Genomic DNA, 27709 nt, shown 5'->3' with positions numbered 1-27709 from the left:
CTCTGGAGCTTGGAGCAGGGTGGTTATGGGCTGGGGTTTTTTGTGGGGAAGGTGCTGCACGTGGAGCAGAGCCAGCAGTGCATGTAGCTGGCACTGGGGAAAACATGGGGGATGCTTTCTTCCAACCTCACTCATCCTAAGGGTGCCCCAGCCTTGGCTGGCGGACGCTTGGGAGTTTTAGCTCTTTCCACACCATTCCCACCCCCATCCAAGAAGCACTGTCCAAACTCTTCTTAAACTCAGACAGGTTTGGTGCTGTGCCCACTGCTCCAGAGAGCCTGTTCAGTGCCCAACCACCCCCTGGGGGAAGAACCTTTTCCTGAGATCCAACCTGACCCAGCCCTGGCACTTCATGCCATCCCCATCCCCATCTCTGTCCCCACCCCCTTCAAAAGACAGCAGGGGACAGTGGGTCATGGTGAAGACACCCCAACCCAGGGCTGGGGTGACACAGCCATGGGGGGTGACAGGAGCCATCCCTCCCTGCAGGGCTCCCATGGGGTAGGTTTTTTGGAGAGGTGCCTTTGCAGGCTTGGGGCACAATGTGACCAGAGCCAGGCACTGCTCTGTGCTGAGGGGGAGGGACAAGGGACAATTAATTATTAAGCAGTCCCAGGAGGGATGTGGAAGGTGTCACCACACAATGGGAAAGGGCCGGGCTGACTGGGAGGTGTGGAGGACAGGAGGGGGAAGGACATGCAGTGCTGAAACCTGGGGTTGTTCCTGCTAGAGGACAGAAGGTGCATCACTGCCTTCAACTTCCTAAACAAAAAAAAGGTAAAAGGTGCAAAAAAAGGTAATTAACAGTGTCCTCTGTCCGGTGAGGGACAGGTAGCAAAATGGTGCTTGGAGATTTTACAGCAAGGAAGGTGTTGGTTGAGAGAAATACTTGGAGTGTAAGAAGAGTAGCCATTGTCTATGGGAAGGTATAGATACATACAAATAATATATCCTGGAGGGATTTAAAAGTCATGTAGATGTGGCACTTGGGGACATAGATTAGTGCTGGACTTGGCAGTGCTGGGTTAGCAGTTGGACTTAATGGTCTTAGAGGGCTTTTCCAGCTTAAAAAATTCCATGATTCTATGATTCCAAGGTTGGAGATGCCCACAACCAGAGAGTTTGGAGAAAAGTCTGTGCTGAAATCTGCCAGGCCTGGGAGAAGACCATAGATGTCCTGCAACAGCATCTATTTGTCTAAAAAACGGTAGTTTGGGTGCCTGGGCGGGTGGAGAAGCTGTGGCCAGGGCTGGGTTTGCTTTCCAACATGCTGTGACTCTCCCCTTAATACTCAGGGCTGGCAAAGGACTGGAACTATTTTTCTTTCTGAGTATCCCTTAATTAGCTGAAAGGGAAGGCTGTCAAGTACCCAACTGCGAGGGAAAAAGATCTTTGTGAGCCTGTGACCAGCCCAACATTTTCCTTCATTTATTTTCCCTGACTTCTTTGTTTTCCCTTTGAAAAAAAGGGTGTTTTTCTCTTTCCCTTCATTTAACTGCTATTTATTTGCTGGTAAGTGGAAGGAATTCAGCTGGGATCAGCCTGGCCCCTGCCAGCAACTGGAGTTGAAAAGTTTCTGTGGGGCAGATGTAAGAGCAGAGCAGGGGGGTTGTTTTACACCCGCCGCCAGTCCTTGCTCTGCAGGTCCCTGGGTCAGGGCCAGCCAGGTTGCATGGGTTTAATTCTCCTTTTTTTACTGGGATGTCGACAAGTGCCCATGGGAGTTGCAGAGGGAGGAGTGTGGACCTGGGCCGGAGGGTTTATTCTTGCCGTTAATAGAAAACAGAAGATGGCTCGGGAGAGATTTGGCAGAGAGGGAAACTTTTCTGTCTCTTTCAGCTTGGAAAAAGCATCCTTTCTCACCCCAGTCCCACCACAGAAGGAGGAGCGTTCCCAAACACAGCCCAGGGGGGTTGGCAGAGGAGACAGAAAGTGCCCGGTGATTTCACAAGGATGGAGCAGCCCTGGGCCACCAGCCGCGTTTTGGGAGGGGAACCCACCCTGCCTCCCCTTGGGGGCCAGGAGCCATCCCATCTTCTCTCTGAGGCATCAAGGGGTTGGGATGCCCCAAGTGCTCTCACCCTGGAGTATTTTTGGCATCCTGCAGCCGTGTGCCAGGTACAACATCAGCACACAGGAGATGTGCTGCTGGCTGCTGTGGTGGGTCAGCGCTGGGCATAGGCATCCGTAGGGATGCATGTGGATCCTCTGGATGGGAGGTGAACCCCTGACTGTGGCATGTCGGCTTTGCCCCCTCATCCCGGCCCGTGAGCTGTGGTGCTGCCTCTCCATGTGCTCCCAGGCTGGCCGGGAGCCACGGCCCCGGTCCCGGCAGCGATCACGGCCAGGCTACTCCGAGTGGGAAGAGCCACGGCAGCCACGCATGGGGGGCTGGCAGGGCAGGGCTGAGGTGCTCCCAGAGCCATCCTCCTGCCCTTTGGGACTCTCAGGTGTCCCCCCCAAAAGTGGCAGTACTCATCCGGAATCGCAGGCTGGGAAATGGTGGCTGGCACTGGACAGCCACGTGCCCCGGCACTGCTGGCCCAGTCCTAGTGCCAGTGCTCGTGTCCTCAAAGGCACCTGCCCCCTTCCATCCTTCCTGTTCCCTTCCATTCTCCCTGCCTCCTTCCATCCCTCCTGCCCCCTTCCATCCCTCCCTGCCCACTCCTGCAAACAGGAATGAAGCACTGGGGCAAATTCCTGAAGCTGCACCACCCTGGTCCCCCAGCTGCACTGTCCTCCCAGTTGTCTGTGGCTACACTAACTGGTTACCAGAACAAGTCTGTGAGTTACATGAAGTGGCCGTGGTGGGGATTCAGAGGAGATGACACATTTTGGGGCTGGAGGAAGAGAAAGGGGGTCACCTCTGGGGGTCCTTCTGGGCACGGGACGATGGCCGTGGCAGGGCGTGAGTGCTGAGCTGTTCCCGGGCTTTGGGCCCTTGTGCAGTGACTGGAGGTGGTTAATCATAGTCAAAGCCTGGTGAAGTTTGGTCAGGTCGTGGCTTTTCCAAAGGCTGACAGTTCTGGACACGCAGCAGCCTGCATGTGTCTGGGGCCATGGCTGACCCACAGCGTCCCACCAGGGTTAATCATTGCCATCGTCCCTGGGACCTGCCCGGAGACAGCAATGGGAACTGTTCCCCAAAATCACAGGGTGAGGAGCCAGCACACGGGGCCTGGAGGGAACTCCAACCCACCAGGGTGCATTGGACTGGGGAGAGCCTGTCCTCCTGGCACTGACCTTGACCCTAACCCAAACTCTAACCCAAATCCTAAGCCTGACCCTAACCCAAATCCTAACCGTGACCCAGACCCTAACCCAAACCCCAGTCATCACCCTGATTTTGATCCTGCCCCTGACCTTGAACCTAACTAAAATCCAAACCTTACCCTGACCCAAACACCAATCCTCAGCCTGACCCTAACCCAAACCCATACCTAAACTCTGGCCTTAACCTTGACCCTAACCCAAACCTTGACCCAGTCCCTAACTCAAACCCTAATCCTGACCCTAATATTGCCCCTGACCCAAATACTAACCCTGACTCTGACCACAACCCTGACCCTTTGCTCTCCCTTTCATTTTGTAAGGTGGATATTGTGTTTCTTGCCCTGTTGGAAGAGTGGCAACCTGGAGCAGCCTCTGGCAACCACTCAGGAACTCCCTGCTCTCCCTGCTCACCCCAATGGGCCTCGTGCTGCTGTCTGTGCTTGGAACTGGGCAGAGGGGAAGGATCTGGGCTGCTTTGGTCACCCAGTTCCTGCTGGGAGGTCCCATGGGCTGCTGGTCCAGCCTCCAGTTGGCTGTGCTGGGAGATGTGGCTGCTATGTTCTGGGAGAGTGTAAATCCCAGATCACTCCAAACTCAGCCCAGGAATCATGAAACTCAGGTTCTAGTCCCCACTGTTGAAGGAAGGTTCTCCAAAATGGGGCTGGGGGCAGTTGGTGGTTTCCCCACCATGTTTTCCTCACCCTCCCACTTCAGGGCTCCCACCCTTTGGACGAGTTTGTTGTATTGCAGGGAGACATCTGAGGGGCATCACAGCTGGGGAGAAAAACTGTATATTAAAAAAAAGGAAAGATGGAAAAAATCAGGAGGAAGGAGTCCTGGTTTTGGCACCATGAGTCTGGGTGGGCGCCGGCAGCTGGGGGACAGCCGGACCCCGGGCCGGTGCCGCACTCGCTGCTGGTGTCCTGATGCTGGAAGGGGGTTTTATACGTATATAAAAGAAATACTTTCTTCTCCCTGTGGGTGTGTTTTGAAAAGGGGCTTGAGAACAATGAGGATTAACAAGCAGATAGAGAATTAAATGCAGGGTTTGAGTCTTCAAATGTGTGCACATTTCAGAGCGCATATTTGTGCCAAGACAAACCCTGTCAGGAATAAACATCGTTTTACATGAAAGGCTAATTACAGATTGGTGCTCCACGGGTGGGAGGAGGGAATTTTCACCAATTAAAATGGAACTTTTCTGTTTTTCATAAAATTGCTGGATGAAAATGCAGCCAGGGGCTGGCGAGGTGTTTGACAGCACAGTCCAAGGGGGGGATGCTCACCCCGGGGATGTGTTTTTTTCCCCCCAGTACTGAAGAGTCCTTGCCAGTTTATTTGGCCAGGAGCTGCGGGAGGGCACTGGTTTTGCCTGACAGCAGCTGAACACCAAGAGACCCCTGGGCTCTCACCCAGGGAGATGGGACATGGGCAAATGTGGTCCAATCCAACATCCTTTGGAGCCACCTAACATCAGGAGAGCTTGGAATAACAAGATCCTCAGCCTCCTTGAGAGTGTGGGTCATAGAGAGACGTCTGGATGGGACATAGCCCATGTTGAGAAGTGGTTGCGACCGTAGCTCCTGTTTGTTGGGCAACTTTAGTGTGTGGTAGGTGAATCATCCCTCAAAAATTGCAAGCCAGAGGCAACTCAGAAAATAAAAACCTTCCTGGCCTGTGGAGTGGAGTGCTGGGAATTAAAATCCAGCCTGGGCACATGGTGGGTTTCAGCTGCAGAGCACATGCTGCCTTGTTGCTTTTGGATGGATTTCACAGGAATTTGCATTTCTGGACCGGCTCTGGAGCCTTGGAGGCTGAGGCTGTGGATGGGGAGGACATGATGCAGCTCAGAAACAAGCTCTAACGCCATTTTGCTCTAGCCAGGGTCGAATTTTATGGTTTTGGAAAGAAATGATGCAAAATAAGGCTGGGTCTGATCTTCTCCAAGATGTTGAGCACACACACCTCAGGCAAACACTCTGGTCCTGCTCCTGCCAAGCGAAACCACAGATTTGTCTCCATCTCTGCTTAGTGTGGCCACAGGGCAGCTCATATTGGGACTTTTCTCTCACATAAGCTGATATCTGTCACTTAGTGGTTACAGGAGGTGGCCTGGGCTTCCTCTCTTAAAAGTCCCCTGCACTCTTGAGAGCCAGGGAAGGCAGAGAGGCATGATCAGGAGAGATGTGGTGGGGTTTCTAAAGCAAAATACATTCCCAACCTGCTCTGCTCCAGGGCCCTGTGCTCCTGAACCAATTAAAAATCAGTATTTTGAAACTTTCCTAAGACAAAGATTGAATGGACACTTGCTGGGTCTGTCTCTGGGAAGCTGTTGCCTTGTCCTTGGCCATGGGACCATGCCATGAGAACAGGAGCTGCCCCTTCTACAACATTCACTTTTTTCCTTCCTCTGTCCTAATACTGCCATGAACATGGCACTGAAAGGGTCTTTAGTCAGACCTGGCCTTGAATAATTCCTCTGAATAATTTCATTTATTCCAATTTTCAGGCTGTTGTGGAATTGTTTTCAAAAGAAAGGAGGGGGGAGAAGTCAGCCAAACCTGATAAAGGAGGACTTTGTTCTGAAGCTTTAGGGTATGGTACCAAGCAGGGCTTACTATACAATTAATGAGTTTAACTGGCTTTTAGCTGCACGTGATGCACAGTGGCTGCCACCACACCGCCCCACCTCCGCCCAGAGGAGCCCGTCTGCTTCAGTTTGGTGCTCCCCAGCTTTGAACTGGGGCTCCTCAGCTTCAGTCTGGGGCTTCTCAGCATTGGTTTGGTGCTTCTCAGCATCAGTTTGATGTGCCTCAGCATTGGTTTGGTACTCCTCAGCTTCCATTTAGGGCTCCTCATCTTTGGTTTGGGGCTATTCAGCTCCAGTTTGGGGCTCCACAACTTCAGTTTGGGTTTCCTCAACTTCAGTTTGAGACTTGTCATCTTCAGTTTGGTGCTCCCCAACTTCAGTTTGTGGCTCCTCAGCTTTGGCTTGGTGCTCTCCTGTTTCAATTTGGTGTTCCCCAGCTTCAATCTGGGGCTTCAGAGCTTCAGTTTGTGTCTCTTTGTCTTCTGTTTGGTGTTCCCCAGCTTTGGTTTAGGACTCTCACTTTTTGCTGCTCTTTAGCTCAATTTCCCATCCTGCCATGCATCGTGGTGGCCTCCTCAGATGTGACTTTTGCATCTGCCTTTATTTAAACCTTGACCATCCAAGCCTGGGATAGGCTGGGTCCGCGGGGGGTGTTGAGCACATGGGGCTGAGCCGTTGGGAGCGTTTCAGGCTTTACTTTGAGCGAGCAGAGGATGACGCAAATGGCTTTTCGAGGGCACAAGATGAAACAGCTGCTTGGTCCTCAGTGCAGATGTGCTGCAGGAGCTCCACAGAGGGGGGGACAGCCGGCTGCGCTCCCCACAGCGTCCACCTGGGAAGGGCCACAAGGCTCTTTGGGCTCCCAGGCCACCCAAAAATGGAGCCAGGTAGGACTGGGGAGGGCTTTGAAGGTATGTGACGAGGTTTGTCACACCAGCAGAGCTTCCCTGTCTCTGGAACAAGTCCAAAAATCATTTATTTCTTGTAGGAGCGGTACAGGTGGGGAGGAGGAGGTGAATCACCTCAGAGAAGTGCCAGGTGTGGGGGAAGGTGACCCTGTGCATCGTGTCCCTGTCCCAGCTGTGCGGCATGAGCAGGAGAAGCCGCGGGAAGCGAGGGAAGACACTTCCTTCAGTGGCGGATCTGAGGTCACCTCCTGGCCCTTGATCCCTCCGGCCCAGGGTATTTGGGTCAGCGGGAAAGCACAGCTGAGAGCGACGTCCCTTCCTTCTCTCTCCCTGGAGATTCAGTTTTAAAGGAACAAATAGGCTTGGCCACAAGTTCCACACTATGATTTTTAATGGTGTTTTTTGGAACAATGAACTCGATACCGGCAGGGTTTGGATCTGTGTCTCAGTGGTGATATTTTCTTCTGTTGTTTCTCACCTTCCTGTTCCCACCTTGTTCTGCTCCCAGAAACCTTTTTCTACTCAGGAAAGTGCCGGTGATGAAGGAGCTTTCCATCCTTTTGAACGGTCTGGCTGAAAAGAAAGCTGACCTGGTGTCCAGCGTGTGGGACCCAACTGGACTGACCCTGGGGGCCCTGCCCACCTCTTGCTGCCATGAACATGCAGACATGGTGCTCACAGCCCTCACAGGCATCCCCAGCCCCATTGCAGGGGGGCTGAGCCCCCTGACCCCCACGTGCCAGTTCTCCTCTGCCACAGGGACCCCAGCAGCCTTGTCACCTGCCAGCAGGAGGAGACCTGGTGGCCAAAGCCTGGTCCCAGAGCTCCTCCATTGTGGGCACAGCTTGGTGGTGTTGGGCTGGTGGGCAAATGGGCTGGTGAGCAAGTGGGTCACCTTCCCAGCTTTCACTCTGTCTTGAGCCCAGAGTGAGCAGTGTTGGGGAGGATGGATCATCTTGGCCATGTTACTCAGAACAGCTGGAAGTGTTCAAGACCAAGCTGGATGGGGCTTGGAGCAACCTGGTCTTGTTGGAGGCGTTCCTGCCCATGGCAGGGGGTTTGGAATTAAATGATCTTTAAGGTCCCTTCCAGCCCAAACCATTCTGATTCTGTGTTTTCCTACACCACTGAATCACTTTTCCCCTTGGCGATCTTCAACCACTGTGTTCCTTGTCCACGGTGAAGGCCGCATTGCTTTGGACCAGCCACAGGCTGCCAGTTTGGCTGCCTTTGTTAAAGCCAAGGTGGGAAGGAGCAATCTGTGGAGCTTCAACTGGAGCTTTCCCCTGTGTGAGAGGTGCTGGTGGAATGCTCTCCTTGGTCACCCTCTCTGCTCCAGCAAAGCGGCACCAGCCCCATGCTGGGCTCTTCCCATACCCCAGAGCATCCCAGGACCACCAGGAAGGTCCCATCAGCTCTGGAGGAAGGCAGGGCTGTGGGTGGCCTGGTCTGGGGTGGCAACCGGGGCTGTTGCTGTCCCCCAGTCCCTCAAGGAGCAGTGAGGAGTGGGGGTTATGTACCAGGGGGGTCCCAGCTGCTGTTCCATTGCCTCCAGGAGGGGCTGTGTTGGGAGCAGGGTGGGATGCACTGTCGGGAAGGGACAGTGAGCCTTGAGTCACCTCTTATACCTCTAGCCCCCAAATCAGAAGTCATCTCCATTTCTCCCTGACCAAAAGCAGAGTGCTTAAAATGCCTTTTTTTTTTTTTTTTCTTAAGCTAAAAATGTAGTTTCTGAAGAATTTTGTGTTTCTGTCAAGGCATCCCTTGGAGAGAATGTTTCTTGGGTGTTACCAGACTGGTTTTCTCCCAGCACCCAGCTGGGCAGCTCCAAAAGCAGCCCCTTCAGCTGGTGCTCCCAGGAGGTGGTTGGACTCAGGGCATCTTGAAAGACAATCAAGTCTTAACCCGATTCCTGTCAAAGTTCTGGCAGCTCTTGAGCTCCTTCCAGCCCCGTCCTCATCTGGATTTGGTCCATCCTTTCTTTTAGGATCTGCCTGATTGCACCTCGCTGCTTGATAAGGCTGTGTGGCTCCTGTGGGGGCTTGTCTGTGCTTCGATATCTCGCCCAGGTTATCAGCCACAGAGGGTTGGAGGTGTGGCAGGGCTGGGAATTAACCATCTCATCCAAATCCCCATGGAAATCAGAAGCAAAGATTCCTCCCTTTTTCTCCTGTGGGCTTTAAATCAAGTCATAACTTCTCCAGCGTTGGAGGAGTTGCTGAAATAAAGGTGGTTAAGCCCCGTCTGCTTTCCACCGGAGGAATGACTGCCTCTGCCCTTCACATCCAGGAGAAACTTCAATACCACTTACACAGATTGCCAGAAATAAACCTTCTTGCCCTGGAGTGGATCCAGGGACTGCAGCTCCATGTCCAAAGGGGCAGGTTTGGGGCTATGCTTCACCTGAACACCATTCCCAACCCATGGTTTTCTGCCATCACTTTCCTCCAACCTCGCCCAGATCCAGATGGATGGAGATCATTGACATCACAGTGGGAATAAAGCAGGGGGAAAAGTTGTGTAACCCACTCTCAGGGGGTGTTTTGGTGTGAATCACACCAGGATCAGAGCTGGGAATGAGGTGGCTTTCTCCTGATCTCCCAGATTTTGCCGAGGTTTCCTTCCAGCGCTGGAGCTCGCCCAGCCCTCCCGGCTTCCCGGGGCTTCGCTGGGAAGCGCTGGGAAGACAAAACCCCGCTCTGGAAGTGAGGCTATTGTTCTTACTAATTTTAACTTGGTGTTCTTCCCCAAGCCTATTTTTATTCATTGCTTGTGGTAAGCCCTTTCTCTAAGGTAGAGCAATTTGCCACAGGACTCTTTTTTTTGGTGTGTTTACCGATTTTAATTGAGCAATATCTCCTCTTTACAAACCCAAAGCTGGAGGAGCTTTGAAGCGCCCATTGCTGAGCCTCCCACCCCAGGTTTGCTTTGATCTCTGCAGGTGAGTGTGCATTTTTAGGACCAGAGATTGATCCTGCTTATTTGCATGTAAATCCCCGGGTTATTAAGATCAGAATCTGGCCCTTTAAATTTAATACTTTGCTTTATGCTTTTATTTCCGCGTTTCTTAAAGTAATTTCCAAAAATAACAAACTTCAAACATGACGGGGCCATCTAATGTTTTACTGCCTTGGCTGGAGTAGAAGGAACATTTCTGGAAGTATATTATCCAATTTAACGAGCCTTTCCCACTTTGGCATTGCTCCCATCCCTCACCCCCTCTTGGAGTTGTTTTGGACGGCTCTTTGGATCTGTGCCACCTAATCCTGTTAGAAGGACTTTTATTACACTGTGCCTTGTGTTTATAACCAAGAAAATCAGTCGGAGAGGGGGGTTATCTCCCTCGCCCTCACCCTTCTTTTTGCCTGGTGTCGAGACAAGAGCCCAGCTGGTCCCACGAGGTTCCCGCACAGTCCTTGCTTTTCATTTTATTGCTCCACTCTGCATTTATTAAAGAAGATTTTGAAGTAAATTGGGTCCTTGTGAACTTATAATTAATTTGGAAGGGTCAACTCTTCCCAGGCTGGGGAGGGCTTCTTTGTGTGGTCCTTTTTGAAAGACAGAGTTTGGAGAGGCTGCTCTATAGCTGGGATTTGCTTTTAATAGGGACCTGGCTATTTTCTGAAGATCTCACGGCTCTGGAAGGACAGGGTGTTTTTGTGCGGGGCTGTGCTGAAAAGGTTTGCAGAGCCCTTGTTTGGGTTAAAAAAAAATGCCCTGAAAATGGTATAAAAAAAGCAAGGAACGCATGTCCCGGGGCTGTGCTCGACAGCCCAGAGCCAGTGCCTGGAGCTGGGAGGGGCTCCAGGAGGTCGCCCCACTTGGGTGCTGAGTAGGGCTGGAGGCCCCTTGTCCACCTGTCCATTCTGCCCTGCCCCACACATCGGCCGGGGGATCCCTTCTCATCAGACCTGGTAGAATTTAAATTTTTTTTCTTACCACATTGCTTTTCTTGAAACATTGCCTTTCCTCCCCAAAACCGTTGCATAAACCATTAAAAAGAGAAGGTGGAGGGCAGGGGGAAAACAATGAATGATAGGAAATGGCCTCAAGCTGTGCCAGGAGAGGTTTAGGCTGGAGATTAGGAAAGGTGGTCAAGCCCTGGCACAGCTGCCCAGGGCACTGGTGGAATCATTGTCCCTGGGGGCATTTAAAAGCCACATAGGTGTGGCACTTGGGGATATGGTTTAATGCTGGGTTTGGCAATACTGGGGGAATGGGTGGACTCAAGGATCTTCAAGGGCTTTTCCAAATGTAACGATTCCATGATTCCACAATGGGCTGAAATAACCCATGAATAATAAAAATTTCTGGGAAAAGATAGACACACGGACAGTGGTTTTCTCCAGATGTGGCTGGAAGGAGACAGGAGGGCATGGTCCTGCTTGGGCATCACCTGGCAGGGCCAGGGGTGTAATCTAACCTGGCATCACCATGTGTCTCCATCGGCTCAGCTGCAGCAAGGACTCATCCCTGACTGTGGGGTGAGGGGGAGGTGAGGACTCCTGATTCTGGAGAGCAAGGAGCAGGGATGGATGAGTGTGGTACCTGGGAATGCAGAGCTGTAACTCAGGATGGGAAACTCTTCCTAGACAAAGTTGGGGAGCAGAGGGATCTGAGGAGCTTGGGGAGCTTTTGGCCTGGAGATGTCCTGATGGAAGTGGCACCAGTGGGGGCATCATCACACGCACAGCAAAGGTTGTTAGGAAAAAGTGTTGGAAGCTCAGTGCATTCCCTGGGGCACATATAAACCCAGTGGAGAGGAATACAAGGACAATTTGTCCACACCTCCAACGCTGCCCCATCCACGATGCTGTTGGGCAGTACAAGTGGTGCCTGTGCTGTTGATGAGCTGCACTGTTAATTAACAGTGTGATGGGGCTGCCTCTCTGCCGCCAAGGCTGGAGTCAGCCTCTGTGTCCCCCCTGCCCGCGTTCGATGTCCCACCCTGACCATGACCTCTCTTCTCTCTCTCCCCAGCATGGGTTGGTTCCTTGGCCATGGGCATGATTTTTTTCTGCTCTCCCATCGTCAGCATCTTCACCGACCGGCTCGGCTGCAGGACCACGGCAGCCATGGGAGCTGCCATCGCCTTCATCGGGCTCCTCTGCAGCTCCTTCACCAAGTAAGGCTGGGAGGGGACACACAGCTCCCTGGAGAGCTCTTCTTCCTCCCTATGCCCTGCAACCCCCCTGCCAACACATTGCTGCTGCCTTTTGGGGCAAAGAAGGTGGTTCCCATCCAGCTGAGGGGTGCCCTGGCAACCCCACACAGCCCATGTGCACTCAGCCTGTTTCTTTACAAATTGAACCAAGTTGCTCTTTTGTCCTCATATAAAAAAAAAAAGAGCAAATTTTACCTGAGCAAGGGACTGTATTTTATGGGATTTCAGCCTCAGGTCCTTAATTTGATCTTTAAAACAGGAAGGAGAGGTTGGTGTACCTGTCATGGGCAGCTCCAAAGAGGCACTCACAGAGAAAACTGTTCTCCTTCGCAACCATTTTCACATTTGGTGCTGAAAGTAAATTAATGCTTAAAATAATATTTGATGGACTACACTTGAGAGGGAGTTTCTGTGCAGGACAGACAGGGAGGGGGACATGGACAGGATCTTGAGCAGTTTGTGGTGTTCCTGCTCCAGCTCAGGCATCTTCAGCAGCACAGGGCCATTGCTGTTCCTCTTTTTCCATCCCTGATCCCACACCATGAATTTCTGCTGGCAGGCGTCGGCTGATGTACATTTAAATGGCAGGTGTACCTGTGTGTCTTTCCAACCCAGACGTTGGCATCTTTGTGGGAGCAAAAAGAGGTCACCTCTGGGGTACACTTGTTAAACAGAGTCTCAGAGTCACCGTGGAGACACCTCCAAAGCAGCATTTGCCTCAGTTCTTCTGAATAAAAACATTACTTTGGCTTGGATTTCAGTTAAAATCAATATTGTTTTAATTAAAATGCTTCAAGAAGTGGGGTTTTTAAAGCAAATACGCACTAGTTTTCCAGAAGGCAACTTGCTTGTGCTGTGCTCCTCCTGCCCACCCTGCATGGGAGCCAGTCCACTCACACTGCTCAGTGAGACCCTCATGCTTGTCCCAGCCCTGGTTCCCTGGATGCCCAAATCCTCAGCGGCGGGAGCCCCCCCATTGTGCTGGGAGTGGGGATGCAGCAAAGGGCAAAGCCCCTGGGGCTGTGGCCGATTGCAGCCAAGCTTTTTGGGACGCTAAACCCATCTCAGGCAGCGGTGTGGAAGGAACCACCCTCTGCGATTTCCTCGCAGGTGCCACCGCCTTGTGTTCCCAAAGATAACAGCAATCAGAGAGGGTGCAGTGGGTCCTGAGGGAAGGTGTGCCCTGGCAGTGCAGATCACAGGAGCTTCCCATGTAATCTTGCTTTCCTTCTAATCAACAGAGCTTGGACACTTTTCCCCTTCTATTGTACAATGTTCGTGCAAAGAAAAAGAGCTGATGGGACCACGGCCGCTGCAAGTGGCTGGTTGTGTTGGGCTTGAAAAGAAAATCAAACAGTACAGGCAGAGAAGAATATTATTTCCAGGAGAGCTGCAGAACTGAAATCCCCATTTCCTGCCTCTCACTCTTGGATCACATTCCTTTGGCTCCCTTTTAAGGGAGAAAGGAGCCCCTCTGCAGCTGGACCGGAGCAGGGAAGCTGTGCCGGCGCGGCCGAGCGGAGCCGGGGGAAGAGCAGCGAGGCTGCGAGACTTGGCACCGCCCCGCCCTCGTGCTGGAGGCTGCTCCTGAAATTCAGAACCTGTGGCTCCTGCTCACCCAGAACAATGGAGAAGCTTTTTTCTGGTCCCGCTTGCCAGCTCCCCCCCCCACACAACTTGAGATCACCTCCCCAGTGCAGGCACCGGTGCAAAGTGACACAGCCTGGGTTTGGTGGGCTGAGGCATGTCTGCATCAAGGCTCATCCCCCCTTTACCTCCTGGTTCCTCTGAAATGGGTTTGTTTTGTCCAGAGGAGCAGCAGTTCCCAGCACTACACCAAGCTGATCCAAAAACTCTGTGAGGCACCAAGCCTGTGCAAGAGGACTCCAGTGCCCAGCTCAGGGCCTCCTGCTCTCAAAATGTTGGGAGTTTGGTACGAAATCCATGAAAGAAACCAAATATGCTGCAATGCTGAGCTCTGGGGAAGGCTGGATGGGGTCGAGGTGAGGCTTTTCCTCTCTGCTACCTTGCACAGGGGTGTCTCCTGCAGTTGTAATCAGCTCAAGCCACCACAGATCTTGTGTGCCCTCAAGAAAAGAGAAATCCCAGTTAAGGCTTCACCCTTCCTCCAGTGTGAAGGGGGGTGTTTCAGCATGTTTAGATGATGGCCAGTTTAGCAGGGCTGCCCTCCCAGCCCTCCTCCTCTGCACAGCTAAGTGTTCTGTAGGGGCGGTTGAGTCCCTCTTCATCTGCCTCTCCTTCCCCTCCACAACTTCTGCCCAGTTTATCCTGCAGAGAGGAGTCCCCCAAACTTCTACCAGCAGGGGTGAACCAGGGCTGTTCCCACTGAGAGCTGGAAGTGAGAGGCAGCTGATGGAGGGAGACCTCTTTGTCCCAGGAGATGTCATTATTCACGGGTGACCTTGTTATCCAAGGGAGACGATGCCGCCCTTCCCACCAGAGAGCAGCTGGCTGATTCCCAGTAAGCAGGCTGGGAAATCCTGGCTAAGAAGCATGGCTGGATGGAGCCCCTGATCCTGCAAGGGTGTCTTAGCATCAACAGGGAGCAGATGGAAACCGGGGCATTTGTCTCCACTTATCCGACATGTCAGTGCAGCCACGGCACCAAAGCTGGTGTGACCCAGCCGAGATGGCCAGCACTGGTGTGTGGGAGGTCGGAGACAGCCTGCATGGCCCAGCTGCTTCCCTGGCTCCCACAGAGGGGGCTTCTGATGTGGTTTCATCCTGGAGTAGCTGGAAAGTGCCTTTCCTGACAGTCATTTGTCTTGGAGCCGTTGGGCACAGCAAGCATGTTCTGCTTTCTGCTTGGCAAGCTGAAGAAACGAGCGTGTAATGGAAGGAATGATGTTCTTGTAAAGGTTTTCCCAACTTCCAGCTGCTCTGTTAGATGTGGGCTGCTGTCTCCTCGCTTGCTTCATGGGCATCACTCAGTATTGCACAGGAGGGTTGGGCATCATGAGCTGCCCGAAGGTCTCTGTCGTGCTCTCCTCCCAGGCAATGTCTCATGCAGTTGGACGTATTGTCCCGTCATGAAGTGAAAACATCCTTCATCTGGAGAGAAACATAATAGGTTGTTTGCACGGCCTAACACCAGGCTCCTTTCTCAGATGCTTCTATTGGGAAAATCGGGCTGGCAATTGGGAAGCAGCTCCTTCCAAGGGCTCTCAGGACTCTCCATCTGCTCTATAGAGCAGCCACTTCACTCCCTCCTTGAGTGCAGCCACCAATGTAAGGTACAAATGAGATCTATTAACTGTCTAATTTAAGCTCCCAGAGGAGCTTAAAGAAGAAGAACTTAATTAACCAACCTGGAGCTTGGGCAGAAACACCATGTTTCCTTCCTACGTGCCTAATAACCAACAGGGTTGGTGCTTTCAAACTACACTGGGTGCAGAATGTTTTGAATTAGTCCTTTCAGTGGAAAAATAAAAAGGATTTCTAGCTAAAAATAGGCCACCCTTCCTACCTAAGAAAATCTTGTTTACTGCAATTTAAAAACCATTGAAGTTACGTCAGCTTCCCAAGGAGGGCAGGTTGGCTGCTGCTTCTCCTGGCTGCAGAAAGCTCTCCCCAGATAAACTCCATTTTCCCGGAGATTTAATGTGCCGGCTGTAAAGTGAGGATAATCCTTGCTTTGGCTTGGGAGTAATCTCCTTGGGGTCAGACTGTCTGTGTAGCACCTGTGGCATGGGAGACCTGGGTCTTGACACACGGTTTTGCAGGACCACAGGGCAGGAGGCTTCCTGACCTTCCCCACCTCTACCTAATGTCACCAGCTCCATGTGGTTTTTTCCCGCTAGGTCTCTGGAAGTTCGTTATTTCACGTATGGGATCCTCTTCGGCTGTGGCAGCTCCTTTGCCTTCCAGCCCTCTCTGGTCATCCTTGGTCACTACTTCAAGCGCCGCCTTGGCTTGGCCAACGGCATCGTGGCCGGCGGCAGCTGCCTCATCTCCGTGCCGCTCCCCTTCTTCCTGAAGATGGTCGGGAAGGCCATTGGGCTGGCACATACTTTCCAAGTACTCAGTGCCTTAATGCTCATCCAGATCTTCTTGTCCATGACCTACCGGCCCACCCTGCCGCCCTCCTGTGACTCTCAGCACGACGGGCAGGACAAGCTGGGCAGCCGGAGCGCGCGGCAGCAGTGCTGGGCCCAGACGCGCAGGTATTTCAACTTGAGGGTTTTCCGGAGAAAGACCTATCGGATTTGGGCCTTTGGGATCGCTACTGCTGTCCTGGGATACCTCGTACCTTACATGCACCTGGTAAGAGCCTTGGCTGGGACTGGAAGGAGAGGGAGATCCCTGGCTCCTGCAAGCGAGGAGGGGGTGGGAGGAGGGGGATGGGCAGCAGGGGCAGAGGGGCCAAACGCCTCAAAGCCAAGAAACTGCTACACATCCTGCAAACAGGAATAGTGGTGAGAGGATATGGCCTTTTGATGCCTCTATATGTCCTCTGAGCCAGGGTGGGCAGAGCAGCCACTTCCCACGGCTCCCGAGGACAAGCATCGGTAGCAGGAGAGGAAGGGCCTGTTGGGTTTGGGATGGGTGGAAGTGGTGCGTGCAGGTCAGTGTGGTGAGGACATGAAGGTCACACAATCACCCCCAAAAACATGAGCCAGCTGCAGGAAATCTCATCCCTTTTGGGGAGGTGACAGGGATCAGCTTTAGTGAGGCATCATGTCCTTGTGTCCATCCCTCCATTGTAGGTAAAATACGTGGAGAAGCGATTTAAAGAGACCAAAAAGGACTGGATCCTCCTGGTCTGCCTCGGAGGCATGTCGGGGCTGGGGCGCTTGGTTTCAGGCCGTATTGGTGACTGCATCCCTGGGTTGAAGAAGATTTACCTGCAGGTACGTTGTGTCCGACCCTCTAGTAGCTGCTGGCCAACAACAGTGGGTCAGGGAATGGCATCTCTGCATTGGTCTGCTTAATCTGGTCAATCAGAGTGCAAACTCTTTACTGACTATTTTCTAACAGCCTTATCTGCTGTTAGGGAAGAAAATGTACTATTGAAATGTGTAAGGGAAGTTACACACTTGTCCAGTGTCCATTCAGCAATGAAACTCCATGGTACCAACTCTTCCCAACTACTGACACCCTCTCACCTTCTTGTGGTTTTTGAAGAACAAACTGCTGAAATCTAGCAGCTAATCCATCAGATAATCCTTCTTAACCCTTCTTAAAAGGTTATTCTTAAGGGCCCCTCTGAGACGGGCGCAGCAGACGGATGGCATTGCTCTGTCCAAAGGAGAGACCAATGACATTGACCTGTTCAGTGTCACCTTCATGACTCTTCCTGCTGCACACGCCTGCTCCTCACGCCCACTCCTCATGCCCACTTTTGCCTCCTCAGGTTGCATCCTTCATGCTGTTGGGCATCCTGTGCATGATGATCCCCCAGTGTCAAGGCTTTGAGGGCGTCATTGTCATCTGCCTCTTCCTCGGCCTCTGCGATGGCTTCTTCACCACCATCATGGCCCCCATCGCCTTCGAGCTGGTGGGGCCCATGCAGGCGTCCCAGGCCATAGGGTACCTCATGGGGCTGATGGCTGTGCCCATGACCGCGGGTACACCCATAGCAGGTTGGTAGCGCCGCGGTGCCGGACTGGGACCGGCTTTGGGAGGGACATGCTGGGAGCAGCTTTCACCCATGCTGGTATTTTGGTGTGAGACTGGACTCATGGTTTGGAATTTTCTGGCTTATCATGTCACTGGGAGGTTGAAGTATGGGTGTGGCATCACTCCATGCTACATCCTATAGTATCTCGGGGCCTTTCTCCAAAGGTGATCATTGGGGGAACAGTGAACCAAGGTCACATTAACTTGATTTCTGCTTGAAGATGAGCTAAAAATTGGCAGATATTAGTTTTCTAGGGTTGATTCAAAGTTAGAGATGGAGACACCTGAGCTTCACAAGACTTGGATCTCTGTTTAAGCACAGCAATAACCCCAACACCCTCAACAGCAAGGGCTTTGCCAGAGCTGGCCCTGAACAGCAGAACGTCTGCATCAGCAAGCACCAAGCTAAAGCTGGATAAAATCCTCTGATCTCTCTGCTTCTGGCAGCAAAGTTCAGTTTAACACCCTCATGAAGGAACTTGGGGGCTGAAGACCCTCACTGTGAGGGTGCTGCTGCAGGACCCCCTGCATTGGACTTGCTGGGTGAAGGGGCTCATTTCATTGACTGAATCCCCAGGGAAGTGTCTATGCAGGAGAAACTCAGAGAGATTTTCCAGCGCTGATCAATGGCCACGCGTTATTCTCCAAGGATACCTGGCTGTGTTAGAACTTGCCAAATGAACAAATGCAGAACCTTGTTGGGTATTAAGGGCTCGGCTGTTGTTTGTGACTGGCAATGTAGATAAAATACCTGTAAGCAAAGCAGGGCTTCCAGATGGAGACAATTTGCAGAGGAGCAGCCCCTGCACACTTTTCCCATTGTCTCCTGGCTGGCAAGCCTCTGGGAAGAGCCACCTGAAGTGTTTGGTTTAACGTGTCTCAACTTGTATTTGGGATTGTCTGGGATGTGTCCAATTGTGTCCTGTTCTGGTTAAACAGGAAGGATGGCTGAGGGTTTTCTTCTTGACTTCTTGGTACACAATGTTGGCTGCACACATCCTTCAATCCAAGGCATAAAAACTTCAAGAAATGCAGTGGAAAAAAAAAAAGATTATTTTAAAAACCCAAATCTCCCCAAATCTGGTGGTTGACGCAAGCTGCAGCTCTCACGGGAAGGAGGAAACAAGCTGGTCATTAGACTAATGAGGGCTTAGCCTGATGTGGCTCTAACCTCTGTTGTTCTTCTCTTGCAGGATACCTCAATGATTATTTTGGGAATTACGACGCGGCCTTTTACTTCGCCGGAGTCCCCCCCATCATTGGTGCCTTGGTGCTCTCCGTGGTCCCGCTGGTCCATCAGAGGATGCTGAAGAAGCAGCGCCTGGATTCCGGCAAAGACAAGATGCTGGTGTCGGAGGCCGTGGTGAATGGGGAGCTGCTGCCGGGCTGCCCGGCCTCCGAAGCACACATGTGACCCCGCTCCCCACACACCCCACGGCCACCAGCAGCCTCTCCATAGCCCCAGCACAGGCCCTTTTGCAGACAGACCATAATTCCCAGTGATTGCAGATGCACTATGTTTGTAAAGGAGAAAACACAAAAAGTTCTTCTAGTTAAAGGCTCTTAACTAGCAGAAACGCTCTTTCTCGGGACAGTTTTGATTTCAAAGCCACCTTTTTTTTCTTCTAACCATTTTCTAAGGAGAACTCTCACCAGGATTCAAACTTGATCGATCTCCCGCTCCTCTCCCCAGTTTTCTATACATCACAACAGAGGTTTACAGCTAATAAATGCCTTTTTCAAGCAGGCCACGGATGGAGCTTGTTGGACCTGGCAGCTGTCCATCCTCCTCCTCCTCTGGTGTTACTGGGGTGTCACATCCAAGGGAGACAATCCCCTCCCCATCTAGCACCAGGGCCTGTTTGGAGCCAGAGATCCGAAGGAGGAAGCGCTGCTTTAGTCTGATGCACAAACCAAATAAATGTCAGCAAGTCCTGCTTCCATCTTCTCTCCCCCTTTCCCGCTGCTCTCCTGCACACCCAGAGAGCTGCAGCCGGGATGATTGGGAGCTCGGCCGGCTCCACCAAATGGAGCCACGTGGGAGCACACCCTTCCTGCAAAATATGCCTTAAAAATGCATGGACAAGACCGGCAGGTCCCTTGGCCACTTTCCACCTCTGTTTTCTCACCCAGTGACTAATGATTGGGCTTTTGAGGTGCAAAAGAGAGGGGCAGCTCCTGGCACAGCCCACAGTGGCTGGATCCACAGGGCCAAATCCTTGGGATCACCACCAGGGCAGGCACTTCGGAGGCATCAAGGCACACAGAGATGGGACAGAGCCCTGTGAGTCCTGGATCAGCTCTGTGCTGGGACGTGGCTTCCCTGCTGGGCACAGGGGCACCCATGGGTGTGGGGGTGCTGCTGGCTCAGGGCACAGGGTGCCACTGCTCTTTTTTAGGGGCCAGTTGTGTATTATGCAGCAATAACCAGGAGTCAGTATTGGCAAGGGAAGCCCAGTGTTCCAAAGGGTTGGAAAGCCCCTGTAGCATTTCACTCATCGCCTGTGTGTTGTTGTGGGGAGCTGGAGCAGGGTCAGTGCTGTCCCTGGGGGGAGAGGGAGAGAGCACAAGGAAATTGCACAGCCAGTGGGTACCCACCACACAGAGAGGCAGCAGAGTTCAGCCTTGTGAAGAAATTCATCATTGCCCAGAGAAAATTTTAGAAATTCCAATTGCCCAGAGAGCTGTGACTGCCCCATCCCTGGAATTGTTCAAGGCCTGGTTGGAGGCGGCTTGGAGCAACCTGGGATAGTAGAAGGTGTCCCTGCCCATGGCAGGGGATGGAATGGCTTTAAGATCCCTTCCAACCCAAACCATTCCACAATTCTGTGACCATCTCAAAGCATTGCTAATGAGTGTGGTTAAATGAGCGAGGAGGGAAGTTCTCCTGCCCTGGTGGGTCCCTGTGTAAATGAGGAGCCAACAGTGACTGGGGTACTTTTTCCTGGGAGAGAACAAGAAACAAAATTCACTTTTATCCTGGCTGCAAACCCATCCTTCATTGAGTTTTCATTTTGTTCAACTGCCATTAAAAAGCTGAGATGCCTGAAGGGGGACGTGGGCCATGGGAATCACCCCTTGGTCTCCAGGCGAGTGTGGGGGTCTGTAACACCAAGACAAATCTCTGCTCTGGATATTTGGGTTCAGTGGAAGGTCCCTCCCATGGTCAGTGGTGGGACATTTGTACATAGGCTCAGGCCCTTGCATGCCTCTCTGGCCCTGTTTTTAACCCATGTTGGTTAATGCATCGTAAGGTTTTGTGGTCCTGTGGCCCTTCTGTCCCCGTACGAGCTGGAAAATTACCTGATGTGTTGTGATATGTCTGTTTATGACTATAAAATGAGGTGTCTACTTGTCTCTTTCTTCAATATGCTTTTCCATGACTGTTCTTACCCTTCATGGCATTGTCTGCTGTGGCTCTGCTGACCCATTCCTCAGTTTTGGGGCCCACAGGAGGCAGCTGGAGCCATGTGGGCAGGCAGGGCAGGCACCATGGCGTCTGTGCTGTGGTGGGATCTGCCAGGCTTAGCCTAGAATAGGGTGTTAAAGTGATGTATTTCAGGTGGGAATGGGGTATCTTCAAAGCCCTCTAACAGCTGAAGGAAAGAAATAACACCTCATCATAACTCCTTCTGCGTGGTTTTGGGCATTTATTAACATGGGAGTTCGATGAAGTTCCTTAAATCGTATTTTTTTACCTTAATGCCCCCCAAAGGAGAGCTTACGAGGCCTTTAAATTCAACAAGGAGCTTCTTCAGGCCAAGCAGAGGATGAGCAGAGCTGCCTCCAAGCCCTGTCTGGGCTGAGTGAGCAGCTGCACGGCAGAGCCACCGATGGCAGCGCCCAGACTTTGTTGCGGTAAAACCTCCCTGGCTCATAAAGAGATTTATGGTTCAAATCCCAAATTTCTGCAGAATTCACTTGTCTTAACTGCTCCACATGCCTACAAAGGTCTTTTCCCAGGGGAACCTGCATCTAGTGCAACCAGTGCTTAGCACTGCAGTGGCATCAGAGCAGCTCCATGTCAACCACAAGCCAGCCACAGTCGTTCCCACTAAATTTTGGTCTTTGCCCATGGCAAACCCCATTTTGATCACAGGAAGCCAGCCCTCATCCTATTGCAGACTGATGTCTGGTACCAGTCTCCTAAAACCACATTCATCATCCTTAGCAGGCCAAAATCCTGCCCGTGCTGAAGATGGGCAAATTTTGCAGCAGGGAAGGCAGGTTTGAACAACAGCAATGAAAGGGTCACCTCGACAGCAAACACAGATTGGAACGGGAAGGGCAAAGGTTGGAGCAGTCTGACGACATAAAGGGAGTATTTGGGGTTGGTTTGTCAGCAAACTGCTGCTGTGGGTCTAGTTTGGCTTGTTACGGTATCAGGCAGCTTACAGGGATTTGTGCAGCTGGTGGCATGTGAGAGGTGGTGATTGGAGCATCTATGAACAGGGAGGAATTGCACTGGTCTCCAAAACCTCCTTTTAGCCTGTGATGGTCTGATGATGTCACACCAAATAGATCCCTACCTGCTGCAAAAAGCTTCATCCCAAAACCCGTTCTGTTCCATTAGGATCCACTCATCCTGGCCCAGCACATCCACATCCTCCTTGGGCAGGTGAGGGCTGAGCAGGCAGCTGCCTTCACAGCCAAAACTGCCTTTTACTCAGTTTTCTAATTAAAAAAACCAACCTTCTCCCTCTCCTGTGAGTGCCAGGCTGTGATTCCTGCCCCTCTCCCTTGCTCCAGGAGGGGAAGGGGGAGCCCGGCACTCCAGGCTAAGCCAGTTTTGGGAGCCAGCAAGGGCAGGGGAGCAGGTTGAGCCCCCGAGGTGGGAAAAGGGTGGAAGGGAGCAGGGAAGGCCCCACTTCACCCCATGCCCGGGGTGTTTGCGGAGCTGCAGAGCCTTATGTAAGTGTACAGTGAGCACAGGACGTGTCCCAGCAGCGCCCGCTCGGGGCTGGGCTGGGGCTGCCTCTTAAATCTTTACCTTGAGGGTGTTCAAAACCAACTTGTTGTCTTTTCTTCTTTTTCTTTTTTTTTTATCTTCCTACTGTTCCAGAGTGAGGCGTTGAATTTAACTCCTCTTGCTCCTGCCAAGGCATGGAGCAGGAAAGCCAAGCTGGGAGGGCTCTGGGCATGGTGGTGTTTGTGATGGGAAGGGTTGCAATGCTGCAGGAGCTGCCTGGGAAGTGCCATGATTCATGGCTTAAACCATCTGCAGGAGCTGCTTCATTGCAGTGTGCCCTGTCCTGAGGTCCTCTGGCCAGGGACACACACATGCCTAAGTCCCAGGGCTTAATTTTAACAGATTCTGGCCACTCACTGGCTGGGGTTGAGGCGTTCTAACATTTCTGTGGGAGCTGTTGGAAGGCCACATCCTAATTGCCATCCAAGCCTGAGGGCTTCTGCAGGTCTGCTGCAGTACCACGGGGTTTGGGGACCCCCAGTTTCAAGAGGTTTTGGCTCTACCTCCAACCAATGTGGTGGTTTGGGGCTACCAGTCGAGGAACTTCATCATCCTCTGGGCTGAGCTGCCTGGAGGAGCCAGGAGAAAGGTGGTCTCCAGCTAGGCAAGGACATTCCCACCCTCCCCTGTGTGGCAGAGCCACGGAAATGTTCTCCATGGCAACAGAGGGTCTCTTTGGTACGTGGGCGCCAAGAGCGACTTGCTCTGGACAGCCTGATTTGGTGCTGAGGATCTCATCTACTCTTGCTCAGATCACTCCAGTGTCTTGGGAGGCTTAGGGTGGACTTCAACCCTGGCTGGCATCTGCACCTTTTTGTGGCCATATGGTCCTCAGAGTGAAAACCTGGATAAAGGTGAACTTGGACCAAATCCTCTGGACTCAGGGGGACAGATCCAGCTGAGACATTTGCCATCCCTCCGTCCTTCACTGCCAACCATTCCCAGCTTTCATGTGCTTTGGTACCCCACAGTTTTGTTTGGGGGTTACCTTGGTTATTTTAGCTTCAATCATTTTCACGCTGGCAGAGTTTGCGTCTCCTTATCCAGCTGGAAGCAGAAAATCGGGATGACTTTGAAAGCCCCGGTTCCTTTGCCAAGGAGAGTGGAGCAGCCCCTCCCTGTGCCTTTGTGCCACCAAACCCGAGCTCGAGCAGCTCTTTTGGGTGCTTACAAGCCACCTTGTAATCTCTGGGGAGAATGATGTAATTGAAAATTGCTCCTTAAATACTCCTCTGAGGTCCTCTGTAATTCCGGGCGGGGATGGAGCTGGCACCAGAGAGGGGACCCACAGGCCAGTAAAGACCCAAAAGAAAGCTGTTTCCATATCTTTTGAGAGTCCTTGGAAGGAAAGCAGACACAGGGGTGGATGGAGCTCTGAGTGGGCTTAGGAGCCCTGGGGTGTTGGCAGGGGTGACCCTCCCCGTGCTGTGGGGTGAGCATCGCTCCAGGCTCTTTATCAGCTTGGCTCGGCCACGCCGTGGACTTTGGCCCTGGTGACAGTGAGGTTATCGCTGGGCTTTGGTGGGTTCACCCCACACAGCCCCTTCCAGAGGGGCTTTGTTGGTTTATTTTTTCAAACACTGCAGTGCCCTCAGTGCTCCTCTCAAGGACAGACACTGAGAGTGTCCCCACGTCCCCTCTTCCCACACACTGTGGTGGCAACACTCCGACCACAGGTATGGGGCTGGGATTCACATTCCCAGTGCAGGCAAGGTGGGAGAGGAAAACACAAAATTCCACCTGTTTCCTGCAAAACACGGCTTTGAAGCAGTCTCTGTACCTCCAAAATTTCTCCTCTTTTTGTACCATACTCCCAACACTCCCCCTACATCCACCTCCGCCCGGCACGGCGAGTGTAGCCCTTACCCGTAGTGCTAGAGGCAAGGCTTAGTGTCTATTTTACTAAGGAATTAAACTTTTTTTTCCTTTTTGTACGTTTTTAATCGTGGTGTGGCTGATGAGTTGTTTACGGGAGCAGGTTTTTGTGTGGAGTTGATGCTCCTCTTGTGGTGGGTGACAGCCAAATTGCCTGAACGCAGTTGGGGTTTGGCTGCCAAGCACATTCACTCCAATCATTTCGGGAAAGAAAACGACTTCTCGAGGCCTGAACTTTCCCAGCATATCCTGTTTCAGCTATTTGAACCCGTTAAAGCCTGAGGCAGGATTTTTCTGGGGAGGCTGAGGGCAATTAGGAAATTACCCCTCTCTCCCTCCCCTGCCCTAAAATCCAGCAGGATAAAGCCAAATATTTGCTTTCAGATGGGTGGATTTTGGAGCTGGCTCCACATAAGAGCACCGGGGCGGAGGCTTGAATTTTGGCCGTTTCGTGTAATTGTTTTTAAAGGAGGACCTCCAAGCTTGCTGCCATCAGCCCTGGTCAGCAGATTCCAATGCCATGCCTCTCTCCAGCTCTGTCACAGCTGGCATTTGCTCCACTGTTGATGGAAAACAGTCTGTCCATGGGTTTTTGGGGTGGGATCCATTGCTTTGCCCTGTGATGTGCTGGTAACGCTCACCCTCACAGTGTCTGTACCCACTAGAAAGACTAAATAAAAGGCTGCAAGCACTGTCAGTAGCTTCGTGATCCCATTTTTTTTTCCAGTGTGTTCCTGATTCTGGCTCAGCAGGAGTCATGTGTGGCTCCAGAATTGGTCCTGGGAAGTGCCCAGGCCTGCCGGGCATGCTGGGCAGATCAGCAGAGCCAGTGGTCCGAAAACAATCACTCAATTCAATCTGAAATCAGATCCTGAAGCCTAAAATTATTCCTCTTTTCTTTTGATTTTTTACATCTGCTTCTTGCAAGTGATTTATATCCCCTAAAAATTTTGTATCTGGAATTAAAGTATTTGAATGTGTGTCTTAAAAGTATGACTGTCCTTTCAAATGTGAATTTCTGATTGTTGGAAGAAAAAAAAATAAATAAACAGAAAAAACCTACCCCATATTAGCACATTTTTGTAATTAATATTTTATGAATGTTGTTTAAAAAAATTGTGTAGAATAAACCAGTTTTAAAAAGAAAAGAGGTCCATGCCCATATTTTGCCCGGTCTCCTCTCCCCATGGCCAGCCTTGGGCACTGGTCCCCCATCAGCTTTCTCAGATGCTGCCAACTCTTCAGAGGCACTGGAAAGGCAACGGTTTAACTTGGGAATTACTTTTATTGAGCACTTGATACACCTTGAGGAACGACTGTGCCAAGGTCCTGGTGCCTAACAGGGGAGATGATGTTCCCATGCAACGCTGGAGGGTGAGAGCTGGAGGTGGCATTGGCGGGAGGATCGTCCTTGTCCCACCCAATGCATCAAAAGCTAAAAATAATAAGGAAAGAAAGCCCTGAGAGCATCACCCAGAGGGGGTCAGTTCTCAGGGTGAGCCCTCAGCCACCCAAACATATTCCCCTCTGTTCCACTGGGTACAACTTTGGGTCTGGCCCCTTCGGGGGCTGCAGCATCTTTGCTCCGCAGGGGCTCTCACACAGCCACAGCACCAGGGCTTTTATTAAGCATTATTATTAATATTATTTCTTCCCTTTGGCGGTGGTTGAGGGGCACTCTGAGGCCTCCCAGGTAGGAGCACTGGGCAGAGAAGAACTAATCCTTTTTTGTCAATAAGAGCAGTTATGGGAGCATTGGGAAAGACCGAGGATGATCATCCATGAGCGAGGTTACAGTGGCTGTGTGATGCTGAAAACACAGCTTTTATCAAGGGCTTTACGTTAATGATTTGTTTATGTGAGGTACTTTAATTGCCATTAGATAAAAGCTTACACAGGCATTAGTTTTATATAACTCAGGCTCTTTTTTTAATGTGCACCTCAACCCGTTTTCAAGTTGGGGATATTTACTGCAAATAGTGTTTAAAAAACACCAACAGGAGATAAGAGATAGTAAATACAGATTCAAAGGGAATAAGACTACAGCAATGAGCTCCTCTGAAGGACTTGGTGCCGTGCATGCAGGGACAGAGCTGGAGGAGAGGGAATGCTGCATCCCATTCCTGAGAGGGGAAAGCACCGGGCGAATGCTTGGAGCTGCACGGAGCTTCACTCGCAGGCAGCACAAAAACCCCTAGCACCAGTGTGATAGCAAAATTATCTTCTTACAACACCTGGAAATTTGGAGGGCAATTAGGAGGGTGCTGAGGTGCATGATAGAAGTGGGTTGTGCATCCATGGGGACACCCAGAGAGGCAGTGGAGGGGACACCCTGCCCTGCTGCTCCCAGCACCCCCAGGAGCATCAGCTCATCACAGTCCATCTCCACAAATTCCATATAAATAAATACAAACATACACGTTTCACAAATTTCACATAAATAAATACAGACATACATATATATTCATACACATATACACACATACATAAATATATATACATGTGTGTCTCCAGGGGTGAGTTTGTGCGTGGGCCCATTGGAATCCCCTCTCAACCTGGCGGAGCACAGGGCATGGAGCATCAGTCACCTTCTCCTGCTCTGCCAGGCTGCTGGATCTGTCCCTAATCCATTGAAAAAGTGGGAAAAAAGTACCTTGCATCAGAGCAAAATTGTCAGATTTTTCCATGAAAAGGCTGCAAACAAGAAAAAAACCAATCAAACCAAAACAACAACAAAAAAAGGATGTTTTCATTACTGTAACACTGTAGTTCAGTATTTAGTTATCTGTTCATACATTCAGATTGAAATGTCATGGATTAAACCAAGTTAATGATATACAATTGCCGATATTTGCACTACAAAATGCATGCATGTTTTATATATTAAATATATATAATGACAAGTATGTTTTCTGTATTAAATATGAGCCACATGTCAATGTTTTGTGTTAGTTTAATAGTTTTTAATGAGGTATATTTTTAGACCTATATATGCGAATGGCATCTATCTACCTATATATTGATTTTTTAAAGCTTATACATATATATACACCCCCAAGTATCTCTATCTATAGATGTGCAGTGTGTACCCGAGCTGCAGGGTGAGGCTGATCCCTGCAAGGGGTCCCTGGGCAGTAGGAGGCAGCGGGGGTGGTGCCGTGCCCGGCCACTCTGCTCCTCTCCCCGCGAGCTCTGGGCTGGGCTTGGTTTCGTTTATTGTCTTTTTCTCCATCTGTTTTCTTTTTGCAGGACTTAAAATCCATCAGAAAAAAAAAAACAAAACAAAAAAC

The 27709-nt window shown here is 51.3% G+C and overlaps 1 protein-coding gene across 2 annotated transcripts; it reads left to right on the top strand.

Moving 5' to 3' along the window:
* Nucleotides 1-634: 634 nt before the first annotated feature.
* SLC16A2 (solute carrier family 16 member 2) lies at nucleotides 635-20943 on the top strand. 2 transcript variants are annotated; one of them, XM_017818559.1, is made up of 6 exons: nucleotides 635-740; nucleotides 11752-11896; nucleotides 15757-16219; nucleotides 16663-16806; nucleotides 17310-17538; nucleotides 18769-19319. In XM_017818559.1, the coding sequence occupies exons 2-6, from the start codon at nucleotides 11772-11774 to the stop codon at nucleotides 18987-18989; spliced, it is 1182 nt and encodes a 393-aa protein (XP_017674048.1). In that variant the 5' UTR covers nucleotides 635-740; nucleotides 11752-11771; the 3' UTR covers nucleotides 18990-19319. The 2 variants fall into 2 exon arrangements, with proteins under 2 accessions (XP_017674048.1, XP_017674041.1); XM_017818552.1 differs by having other exon boundaries at nucleotides 652-777; nucleotides 18769-20943.
* The last annotated feature ends 6766 nt before the right edge of the window (nucleotides 20944-27709 follow it).

Source organism: Lepidothrix coronata, unplaced genomic scaffold (genome assembly GCF_001604755.1).
Source record: "Lepidothrix coronata isolate B3197 unplaced genomic scaffold, Lepidothrix_coronata-1.0 Scaffold2, whole genome shotgun sequence".
Lineage (NCBI taxonomy): Eukaryota > Metazoa > Chordata > Aves > Passeriformes > Pipridae > Lepidothrix > Lepidothrix coronata.
Note: the sequence above shows the minus strand (reverse complement) of the source record. Positions and strands in the feature narration are given on the sequence as shown.

Excerpts from the sequence above, each read along its gene's own strand:
- SLC16A2 (XM_017818552.1), top strand. The coding sequence starts at position 11,772 with ATGGGCATGATTTTTTTCTGCTCTCCCATCGTCAGCATCTTCACCGAC. Across the intron at positions 11,897-15,756 it reads CTCTGCAGCTCCTTCACCAA|GTCTCTGGAAGTTCGTTATT; the intron begins GTAAGGCTGGGA and ends TTTTCCCGCTAG. Across the intron at positions 16,807-17,309 it reads TGAAGAAGATTTACCTGCAG|GTTGCATCCTTCATGCTGTT; the intron begins GTACGTTGTGTC and ends TTGCCTCCTCAG.